We start from the raw sequence: 12,595 nt of genomic DNA, 5'->3' as shown, positions 1-12,595 counted from the left end.
ACTACAATTCTTGTATCAACAAGAGATAAAAAGTAAAAGTAAAGAGAGAAGGAGAAATATTTTGGGTCGAGACACGTAAAGCATTTTCTTTAGAAAGAAAAAGTTTTTATTGTATATGGTAAAACAAAATCACATGCGTTTTTCTCTCAAGATATAACAATCCGTCAGATTAATCGAGTGCAATCAAATCAATCGAGTGCAATGAAGGATATCTGAACCTTATGAACACTCATGTGTTAAAAGATACTGTAAGGAAGAAGACAAAACACTTATATATCGTGTTTGTTATGTACTCCCATGCAAATAGGAGTATTTATAGGTAGTAGGGAGAGACTTAAGAATTAATGGTAATAGATATGATTAAATAAAATATTAATTTGTAATAAAATTACAGTTAACCATAAATAACATTTATCCATAAACTTAAAAGTTTATACAAATACAAGTAATCGTATGATAATATTTTAAATTATATTAAATATTTCTAACAATCCCCACATAATTTAAAACATAAAATAAAACAAAATATATCACCTTTTCAAACAAAATATTATAGTTCAGTATAAGAAACCTTCCAAGTTCAAGTCTTACCCCTAGTAGTGTTTATAAACTCCCACTTAATTGTCTTGAGCTACCTCCCTAGTAAATAAAACATACAATATTAGTCGGTGCTCATTTTAGGTTCTAATCAGTATTTACAAGTTATGGCCTTTTGCATGTATCTTGTTTGTGAGTGTAACTTAGAGACTTGTCCATGTCTCACAATGGCAGTTCCACCATCACACTCGCTAGATAAACTCTGAAATGGTAGTTTGCAACTCACACCCATATGATAATTGTCATTGGACCTATTAAAAGGTATTTAAAAGAATTAAACATAATAATGCAAATACTTAAATCTTATTATTGTCATAATTTATAGTGCACCTCGTCCATAGAAATGAAGTAATATAGAAATATAAATAATGATTCACATTATTATTATTATTATTATTAAAAATTAAAGATGTGTAGCTTTATTAATAATAATAATAATTCAAAATTATTATTATTATTAATTGTTGATTTGTAAGTTTTATTATTATTCACGTTATTATAATGTTTTATAATTTAGTTTTCATTCATCTAATCTTAGAGAGGATTAGGAATGTATTTTTAATTGTTTTCTTCAATTCGGTTATGACTTAACTAATTACAAGTTTCTTATAAATATAAATATTTTTAATTAAATGTTTATTAAGACTTAACTAATTATAAGTTTCTTATAAATGTAATTATTTTTAGTTAAATTTTTATTAAAAAAGTTGTTATATTAAATACTCAAAACTTTATAATTTTTAATTGAGTTTCTACCGGTTAAATTTTTTCTTAATTAAGTAAAGTAATTTTTATTTTATCTTATCATTTTATTAATTTATCTCCACATATAAGATGAAAATTTGAGATTGATATAAAATGGAGATGATAAACTAAAGGAATTGACCTTTACATTACATTGTGTGTTTGAACGAGAAATTTTAACAATTTTAAGAAATTGTAATTCTTAGTAATTAAATTATTTGGAAATGAATTTTCTTCTTTTATTAAATAATTAATTTGGATAAACTAATTAAAATATCATAAATTTCATTTTTCTTATTTAGATAAAATAATTTAATTTATATATTTGATGGACTCAATTTTATCTTTGAGTGTAACTTAACTTAGCTTGACGATCTTCAGTCTGGGTTGGGTCGGCTTAGCTCAAATTTCCTCCAGGTTTGGCACGGTTTGAGCCGGCTCGACCTTTGACTTAAGCCAACTCAACATTCAACCCAAGCCGACCAGGGTTGACCTTTGGCCTCTGTCAGTCTGGCTCGACTTTTAGCTCGAGTTGATTTGATTCAACCTTTGGCCCGTGCTGGCTTAGTTTGACTTTCGGCCTGAGCTAATCCGAGTCGACCTTCAACCTGTGTCGTCCCAACTCGACCTATGGCCTAAACTGGTCAGCCCCGACTCTACCTTCAACTCGACCACCCTAGCTCGACATTCAGTCCATATCATCCTAGCTTGACCTTCGGTCCCGGGCGTCCTGGCACAACCTTCGTCATAAGTCAGTCTATCTCGATCTTTGACCCTGTCCGACTTGACTTTTTGCACCTGAGGACTTTTTTATCCTAACTGACGAGCAGGTCCACAACTTAAAAATTTTTAATTTCCTTTTTTAAATAAATTTTAAATTTTATTTATTTAAAATACCTTCTTAAATTTTCTCAATTTAAAATTCTTTTTAATTTTCTCATTCAAAACATTATTTTTCTTGAAATGATTTCACATCTTCAAATAAATTAATTATTATCTTATATTACCTCATCCGGTTATTGGTTTTATGTAGAACATGGTGGATGACAAGAAAGTTCATACTCTCCGATAACCTTTTACATCATTGTTTATAATAGAGAATTTAATAAAATTCCTTTTAAATTAACAATAATATTATTTTATATTAGTCACATAATCTAACATTATTTTTAATAGATAAAAAACTCAATCACATCATATTATTCGATTAACGAAATAAATAACCAAATTTCAATAAAAAACATATATTTTGAATACTTAATAAACTTAAAAAAAATAATGAAATATTATGACAATCTCTTAAATTATTCTCACATTTAAAACAAAAAAAAATCATTACTTTGTTACCAATAATTAGTCGCAATATTAGTCATATAATTTAACACATTTTTTAATAGATAAAAAAAATCAATCACATCATATTATTCGATTAACGAAATAAATGACCAAAATTTAACAAAAGCATATATTTTGAATACTTAATAAACTTAAAAGATTAATAAATTATGATGACAAACTTTTAAATTAGTCGCACATTTAAAAAAAAAAACCATTACTTTGTTACCAAATTCGAATATTTAGATTTGCATTTCTTGCTATCATCGCTCCTCTTAGAACAAAGAATAAAAAATAATATATAATCCTTTTCTTGTTTAAATTCATCCTTTAAATTTATGAAAGTATCAATTGGTTTAACCGGTCATAAAGTAATCTGTTTTTACAATTTATTTCTCTCCCAACACTCTCTCCTTCATTATCTTTTACATGTCTTTTAAATTTATATATATATATATATATATATATATATATATATATATATATATAAAAATTAAAAAAATATAATATATTTTTTTATTCAAATGAATGGTTGTATAATTTTTGTCTTCATCTAATATAACAAATATATGTATAGATTATTTAAAAACTATTGTAAGGATTAAAAATATAATAGAAAAATATATTATTAAATTATAAAAAGAAAGAACAAAAAAGATTTTCTTTGTGACAAATAATAAGAAAAATTATACTTGGATAAACAAAATATGAAAGTTAATAAATTTAAATTTGAATGTCATTTAATGTTAAATTAGAGAATGTTACATGCGACTTTATTAGTAATTACGGTTATTTGTAATGAAATGAAACGTATGTTTTGACATTTATATTAAATTTAATGTTGATTGTGTAGTATATTGGAAATGACACTCTGACACGAATACGATATACGATACGTTTATTTTTAGAATAATATAATTTATTTTTAGAATAATATAATATGATACGTATTACAAATATAAATACATTAAGAAATGTAAAATAATTTTTAAAAATTTAAATTATTATTGTATAAATTCAAACTAAAATTAAATATAATAAAAAAATAGTCGATATAAAATGTTATAAATTATCGTCATTACAAAAATATTAATATTTTATAGATTAAAAATTTTATTAATAAATATTAATAGTATCTTAAAATATCGTATATAAATACACTTATCGAATATGAATACACGATTCGAATTAAAATATGGATGCATATTGATTAATTGCAAATTAAATGATATTATCGTCGATCTAGCAATAAATATTAAATGCGATACTTATTTAATGCGATATTTATTGAAAGTTAATACGTTTATGAAATTAATTAATAAATATAATATTTGTCCTGATACATTAGATATTTAATTTTTAAATGTAGTAAATATATTTAATGGAATATATATGGAGAAAAAAATATGTTAGTGAATGAATAAGTACTACAAAATGGTATGCCATTATAATTATTATAGACTGGCAGAACTGTGTTGGTATCTTTTATCGTCCTATATTATTTTAATTAATTCAATTTTAATTTTTATAAGTGCGTATAATATTGTGTAGTAATATGCAGGGTTATTTCAATCAGGTAGATCATTAGTTTATTTAAACTATTTTTTGTTTAGTACCAAAATAATAAAATTCCAAAACATAATTACAGGTAAAAAGGATAAATATTTTTATAGTTCCTAATTTTAAACGCAAAATTAAGAACTTGATGTTATCTTACACTTTTCGTATATTTTATTTCTTAAACTTAATATATATATATATAATAATTTTACTTTTAATTATTTTAAATTCTTTTCAAAGAGTTAAATGTGATATTTCAATTTTTTTATTGTCATATTTAATACCTTAAAAACATTTAATGCAATTAAAGTAGGAGGACTATATCTATTTAGTTGTAAGGTGTGAAATCAAACTGTATCACAATTTAAGACAAAGACGAATTTCAATTTTTCATTAAATTGTTGTATTAAATACATATTTTCAATTATCTCATTTTAAACGTATAACAGATAATAATCACTTCAGTCACCTAACAATCACATCATCTTTCTAAGACTTGGTAAGATAATAATTACTTGGTTAAATTACTTAGTTAAATTTAAGATAATAAATTTTAAAAAAATTTTAAAATTTTTTAAAAAGAATCAAAAAAATCAGAAATTGACACGTGGCGTTGACTTTTAAGAAAATGAAAACCAAATTGATACAACAAAAAACGCGAGGACCAAAATGAAATTTCATAACAAATAAAGAGACCAAAAGAGTAATTTAACCTAATTACTTCGATAAGTTAAGAGCCACTCATTCTTCTATAGAAAAAGTTAAGAAATACACAAACTTTATTAAATACTCAGAGTACAAAATTTTATCAGAAACTTAATTGAGAAAATTCTCAAATTTATTAAGACTTAAAAATATAATTACGCCTAAAAAATTTAAATAAAGAAAATATGTTTTGAATAAAAAATTTTAATATCTTAGTTATAATTATTAAAATTTTACAAACTTATTAAATAATTTAATATTTTTAATAAATTTACTTAGTTAATTAGGTAATATCTTAAATTAAGTTGTCATGTGTTTATCGATAATATTACATATTATGATTGTTTTTTTTTTTAAATATGATAGTATTTTTGAAAAATATTTTCTCTTTTTTGGGTATTGAATTTTTTTGATTTAAAATTAATAATATTTGATTTTTTTTTAAGAATAATTGAAAATTTAAATTAATTATTTGAGTTAGTATTGTAAGTATGAATTTATTTAAATGTACCAGAAGTTTTATTTTGAAATAGTTTAAATTAAAATTTAAAATAAATATTAAAAATATCATCTACTAAAATGGTAACAAATCATAAATTCAAACTATAAAAAGTTAAATTAATAATATTTACAAATACTGATAGACGAATTTATTATTTTATTAATAATAAAAGGCACATTAATTATTTAATGATTTATATTAAATTTATTAAAATAAATTAAAAATGAATAAGCTTTTTATAGTTTTAAAATTTAAGAAAAAATTTAAAAAAAATTGGCAGAAAAGTTAACATTTTTTTCAATTATGTTAAAATAAATGTCGGAATTTGTTTTTGTCTAATATAAATAAAAGTAGTATTATTTGGATAAATGCCGTGAATACTATGTTATATTAGAAGTTTTTATTATAATCGTAATAATTTGAAAAAAGTTTCATCAAATTCTAATAGTGAACATTAAATAGAATTATTTAGGTAAACATATTTAAAAATAATTGTTTCAAAAAATTAAAATTTTCTAATAAAGTAGGCATTTTTATAAAATTTATACATACCGATATCTCAAAATCCATCGATTATTTATTGTTATTAAAAAATACAAAAATAATGTAAAATTTACGATAAAAGTTATATTTTACGAAATATAAAAAAGTTTTACCTATCATAACAAAATTTATAATTTCTTTCATCAATAACTTTGTAAGAAAAATAATTAAAATGTAAGAAACAGATATTTTCAATTTCAGATTTTGAAAAAAGCTAAAACAATTTGTTATGCAAAAATTTCCTTATACTAATGTGATAAGAGAATAAAATTTTATATAAAAAAATGTTTTATCAAAATTATATCTTGTCTTTTCCTTTTTAACACGGATTTGACAGACACAAAATCTGAAATCCTACGTGGCAACTCGAAAATATTTGATTGGGTGAGAGAGCTCAAATTACGTGGATCGTTGAGCAGAGTCACGTTTCACATGGTCGTCACGTAACGGCGAAACCCAATTGATTCCTCACAACACAAAGCAGTAACAACCACCGTCAATTGACCGTTTGCCAAGTTATCTTCATTTTTGGTCCTAACCTCAGTAACCTCTCTCTCTCATTATCACGGTAAATCTTAAAACCCTAATCCTTCTGCAATTTTTTTTTATTTCCATTTTCTACAATCAATTTCTCTCTCCCAAAACAATTTCTCTCTCTATCTCTCTTCGATCTGCTTTGCTTCTGGGGCCAACCGCTCCTGCAATTCCCTTTTGCGATTGGAGGTTGCCCTCTTTCCCTTTTCTTTTTTCTAGATTGATCGACGATTTTGTTTTTTGTTTTTCAATTTTGGTGATTCGTGCTGTTTTTTAATCGCAGTGGAGGCCATTCTCGCAACGTGAGTTTATTAGATCCAAAATTGTTCAGAAAAGAGGTCAAGGAGGATGAAGAAAACCGAACGAATTGCGAATTTGGCTTTAACAGGTTTGTTTCTCGTGTTTCATGCTTCAGTTGATACTCTTATTGAGCAACCTTCCAGTTGCTGTGTGATTCATATCGAGCTTTTTTGGCATTGTAGCACAATGTAGTTGCTGTATCATTCATTCTCAATTGAATTGAATTGAGTTGTGGTTCTGTATTCTAAAATTTTAGGGTATTGAATTTTGGTAGCTGGGCCTTGTTTTGTTTAATAATACTTGTTTGTTTAATAATAATCATAATAATGTCAATGCGTGAGTGATAGAGGGAGAGTGAGTCTGTTTTTGTTCCTCAATTTCTCAATATTATTGTCATTTTATTTGTAATCACAGGTTTAACCTTAGCACCGCTTGTTGTGAAAGTAGATCCGAATTTAAATGTTATTTTGACTGCTTGTCTCACTGTGTTCGTGGGATGTTACCGCTCTGTCAAACCAACCCCGCCAACTGTGAGTACTTAATCTGCTTATTCCCTTCTTTATATTGTGTTCTTTGGTGGTTAATCTGATTTCTGTTGCAAATAATTTTACAGGAGACAATGTCGAATGAACATGCCATGCGTTTCCCCTTTGTTGGAAGTGCGATGTTATTGTCACTGTTCTTACTCTTCAAGTTTCTATCCAAGGACTTGGTGAACACTGTATTGACAGGCTACTTCTTTGTACTCGGGATTGTTGCGCTTTCGTATGTTCTTTTCCTCACGTTGGATGTCCTTGTCATAGTATCGATAAAATCTTTTTGTTAATATTTTTTGTATTTTATTAAACACTTTCTTTTCCACTGTCTACAGGGCAACATTATTACCGTTTATTAAACGTTTTCTGCCAAAGCATTGGAATGAGGACGTCATAGTCTGGCGACTTCCATATTTCCGATGTATGTGACTCCCTGGCTAGTGTGTTTTCTTATTGTTGGTGATAGTATTTTCTCTGAACTGCGGTGCATCTAGTTCCAAATTCCTATTAATGCAGCCTCTGGGCACTTGTACTCGTTGTGATGTGCCCAATCAAATATAAAAAATGCTCGAGGGCTTTATTTGTTGATAATTCATTTATTTTTTCTTTTTAATAAATGTAATTTTTAGCATGATTTTGAACTATTTTCTCGAGAAGGCATTATAAATTCAACCCTTTAGACAAAATAAAGGTAAATGCTTTCATACCCCCATGGACCAATGTGGCTTGTCACAATTATCAAAAGGGGAGTCATTTTCGTGTTATTGTGAAAACTGTTGACCAGTTGGTGGCTCTAGCTACACTCACTAATTATTTTATTTGACTTAAGTTTTAAGTTCTGTTGATCAGCTATGATCACCAATGTCTTTGGCTAATTATTATGCTTTACTGTTTATGTTGTTGGCTTTTTAATTCTTTATTTATTATCATTACACGATTATCCTCATGATTTGCATTTTATGTGTTAGTTATTTGTACATGAAGTTGAGATTAATCTTCCTCATTCAAGTTGATCAAGTTGAGATTAATCTTCCTCTATCACGCATAATATATATTTTTCTGCTTATACTTTTCTTGTCCAGCTGTGGAGATTGAGTTTACAAGGTCACAGGTCGTTGCTGGAATCCCTGGGACATTCTTTTGTGCTTGGTATGCTTTGCGGAAGCATTGGCTGGCAAATAATATATTGGGTCTTGCTTTCTGTATTCAGGTCTGTCAATTTTCTATATATAAATTTTCCTATCAACTACTATTTATGATAAAGTTTCATCATCAATTTATTATATATTTTATACAAAATTTGTGGTACCCACTTTTGTGGTTTGAACTAATATTTTTTATGAATTTTGATAAATAAATTAAATCATTCTATCATTTGTGCTATCAATGTGTAGAATTATGAATCAGTTTTTGATTACTAAAATTTACACCAATGTACATTTCATCACTTGCAGGGAATTGAAATGCTTTCTCTTGGGTCTTTCAAGACTGGTGCTATTCTCTTGGTAGGTGTTTTCTTTCTTTTGTAATTAATGGTGCTCAAAGCGTTTATTTAAGAAGACATGTATACCAACAATCATTTTTCTGTGGATAAACCAGATCATATGTCTGTGTCATTCGTGAAGAGAAACATGAACTCTTTTTAGTTGTAACAAAATACAATTTAAAGGCCTTTGGACCTTGACTTACTCTATCATCTGATTCATTCAGCTTGTTTTTTACTCTTTAAATCAAATACAAGCTCATAAAATGCCTGAGCAAATTATATTTTATTCCCTACAGATATAATAATTTAGTCTTATTTTCCAAAAGATAGAAGACATTTTTTTTTTGCTGTACAATCCTTTGTTTTAAATATGGTCATTGACTTTCTTACATTCTTATTTTACAGGCTGGTCTATTTGTATATGACATATTCTGGGTTTTCTTCACTCCAGTAATGGTCAGCGTTGCAAAATCATTTGATGCTCCAATAAAGGTTAAAACTTTAGCTAAATGAAATGGAAATTCCTCTTTGTGAACCTTTGAATTTTAATTGTGTATATATTTACTTGGATATTAGATAGAAATTGTAATAAATTTCTTCCTAATATTGTCATTCAAATTATTTTGCAGCTTTTGTTCCCCACAGCAGATGCTGTAAGGCCATTTTCAATGCTTGGACTTGGTGATATTGTTATCCCTGGTAGGATGACTCTTCATTTATGTATTGATATATTTATTTTGTGACGTTGCTCTGTAATAATACAGTTCAGCTTTTAATTTGTATCTTGTACCAGACTTTGTTAACCTATGCTTAGAAGATTTTGCGAAAATGGTATGGAAAAGATGAGGGAGTAAATGGAAAATAATCTGCATTTCACTTTGCTGTCACGTAGGAACACAAGTGAATTATTTTAATATACTTCCCTGTTTGTGGAGGAGCAAGAGTGAGAGTTTGAGGGTGTAGCGCTTTCAGATTTTCTCCTCCCCTACACAAATTTTTAAGCTCCCTTGAAGCTAAATTTCAAAATAAAAAACTCTTGTGGTGTAACTATCCCACTCCCCTGTTATATCAAAAAGGTCTTTTCAGCGTTCTAGCTAAGTGACATTGTTCCGAACCTTATTTTTCCCTTTTTATGAATAATTGCTTTGTTGCTCTAAACTCTTAACTTTGTCGAGTTTACTTAACTGATTAAACTTGGTGACTGTATTTTAAAGAGTGATTTTTTACATATTTTTTTGCATTCATAAATCCAAATATCTCAAAGTTGTTATTACTCTACATTACAACTTTGAGATAGAGTGATAAATAAATTTTATCCGTACCTGTATGAACATCTTTGACAATAATGAAGGAAAAGTTTCTCTATAGTAATTTTGTTGGTGTTTGTTACTTCAATTTATTTTGACTACGTATTTTTTTTCCTTCAGGTATTTTTGTAGCATTGGCTTTACGATTTGATGTATCCAGAGGAAAACAGCCCCAATATTTCAAGAGTGCATTTGTAGGATACACTGTTGGCTTGGTCCTTACAATTGTTGTGATGAACTGGTTTCAGGCTGCACAGGTAACTGATCTGTTTCATGTTTTGTTTTGTTTTTGTAGGTTTTGGGGATGTGTGGGGTTGTAGTCACTGATCATTAATGCCAAATACTGTTCTAAATTTCTAATACATGTCTGGCTGAATTTGTGGAACAATCATGGACTTTTGGTGATCAAACTCTCCTAAACTAATTTTTTCCCTTGATTGTATTCCTTTTGCCAGCCTGCTCTTTTGTATATTGTACCTTCTGTAATTGGATTCTTGGCTGCTCATTGCATATGGAATGGTGATGTCAAACAGGTTTGTTTCTTTGCTTATATTTTCTGTTTCTTCATTCTCATATCAGTGTTAGTCCATCCTTTTTTATATATCTAGTGTGCTTTCAGTATTATTTTCCTTGGAGTAGAACTTACCTCATTTGTATTAAATACTATGTATAATGAAAATATGCAAATTTGATTTATCACGTTTTGAACCCCATCAATGAACCATAGGATGTCACCATCAGTAATTTTGCCGTAAAACTTTTGACAATTTTTTATTTGGAGTCGTGAAAGAGTCACTAATATTGGGAATTTAAGTCCTATATAGACTATTACTTTGACATGATCTTTTGCACCTGTTTTTCACTATCTATATATACCTTTAACTAGGCTACATGGACGCAGGAGATGAACTTATGTTTTCTACCTTCTAAACGAAACTTTGCTTTGTTATGAACAGTTTTAAAAGGTTCATGCAATATGTTTTTGTTGCAGTGTATTATGACTATGTTTTGAAAGGATTGGATATATGATTGTTATTTTATTTAGTAACGAGTTAAGACGTGAAGATGGTTAGGATTTATGCGTAACATGTATTCTAACAGTTTTTCATACCCTTTCAATGCAGTTGTTGGAGTTCGATGAGTCAAAGACTGCCAATTCACCTCAAGAGCAGGACAAGTCCAGCAAAAAGGTTGTATAAGTTAATGCATGCCCAATACCAATACTTCCTAGTCAGAGAAGAAATACTGTTTTTTTGTTCTTCTGAAAACACCGTTACATTTAAAGCTAACTTATTCAGCAGCACCCCTGTAACTGATTGTGATTTTAAAAAAATGTATTAGTTTTATCTTTCAAATTTGCATTTTGCTTTTACTGCCTGATTTCTTTGGGTTTCCATGGCATACTTTCTGTTCTCGGCACACACACATGCATTACTTTTTTGGTGGTTTTGGGGGGGAGGGATGGGGGTTTGACTCTGTTAAGTATGGCTTGTTATTCCTATGTTCCTGCTGTGTTTTTCTGGAAAACTTATTCTTTACCTAACTAATTGTGATGTTTATCTTTGTTGAAATTACAGTAATAATCAGTCTAGGATTTGAAAATGACATTTCAGTGGTGTTCAGTAAATAATTCTAAAATCCAGTTTCTAGTTCATATTCAGTAGGATCTGCAATTTTTAGTTTGTTTGACATGAGTTTGTTTACTTGTAATGGTACAAAATAATCTTGAATGGTGCACATGCCATTGTTTAATTATACGTAGCTTGTCCCATAAATTAGTCAAACTGTTTCGCGCCAGGATGATTTATTAACCATGACGCGTTTTCAGATAGTCTACAAACCATATTTGTTCACTGAGTAAGGATAAAATTTTAGCAGTTAATTTAATTCGTATGTTGATTCCTAAACGTAAAATTAGTCTTCAACTATAGAAAATACTTTGGTTTTTTCACCATTTTAGTACAATATTCTCATCAAATTATTGAAATGAGCAAGTTTTAAAAGTTGTATCCACGTAGATAAACTGTTTTTGCCTAACACAAATTTATTATGAAGTTATGCATGCATGACACAACTTCACATTTCTCAAAGTGAAATCAAATTGTCTTACACTTCTATGTTAAAATAAGTGGATATAAGTAAAAAATGATTTTGGTTTTATATATATATATATATATATATATATATATATATATATATATATATATATATATATTATGTCTTTTAAGTTAAGTAGTTTCGCTCATGAAACATACCTCTGATTGTTATGGATTATTGAAGTTAATGTGTATGATTTATATATACTTAGGTATGGCTATGTGTATATCAAATATATACAGAGTCGATATATGTGATGAAGCATGGTTAGTGAATATACGTGATGTTGTATACTGTATAGACATCTAAGATAATGTTTCACAATAATGATAGGAAACCATCAAGAAAG

The 12,595-nt window shown here is 27.7% G+C and overlaps 1 protein-coding gene across 2 annotated transcripts; it reads left to right on the top strand.

The window, feature by feature from the left end:
- The first annotated feature begins 6,445 nt into the window (after positions 1-6,445).
- Positions 6,446-11,504, top strand: LOC114196301 (signal peptide peptidase). 2 transcript variants are annotated; one of them, XM_028086903.2, is made up of 12 exons: positions 6,446-6,554; positions 6,804-6,908; positions 7,235-7,350; positions 7,434-7,585; positions 7,692-7,777; positions 8,439-8,566; positions 8,811-8,861; positions 9,248-9,334; positions 9,472-9,541; positions 10,270-10,406; positions 10,605-10,682; positions 11,274-11,504. In XM_028086903.2, exons 2-12 carry the CDS (start codon positions 6,869-6,871, stop codon positions 11,346-11,348), a joined length of 1,020 nt encoding a protein of 339 aa, XP_027942704.1. In that variant the 5' UTR covers positions 6,446-6,554; positions 6,804-6,868; the 3' UTR covers positions 11,349-11,504. The 2 variants fall into 2 exon arrangements, with proteins under 2 accessions (XP_027942704.1, XP_027942703.1); XM_028086902.2 differs by having other exon boundaries at positions 6,508-6,709.
- Positions 11,505-12,595: the final 1,091 nt, after the last annotated feature.

This window comes from Vigna unguiculata, chromosome 9 (assembly GCF_037176805.1).
Source record: "Vigna unguiculata cultivar grain cowpea cultivar isolate G323 ecotype 2 chromosome 9, ASM3717680v1, whole genome shotgun sequence".
Lineage (NCBI taxonomy): Eukaryota > Viridiplantae > Streptophyta > Magnoliopsida > Fabales > Fabaceae > Vigna > Vigna unguiculata.
This window is presented reverse-complemented; position numbering and strand designations above follow the sequence as displayed.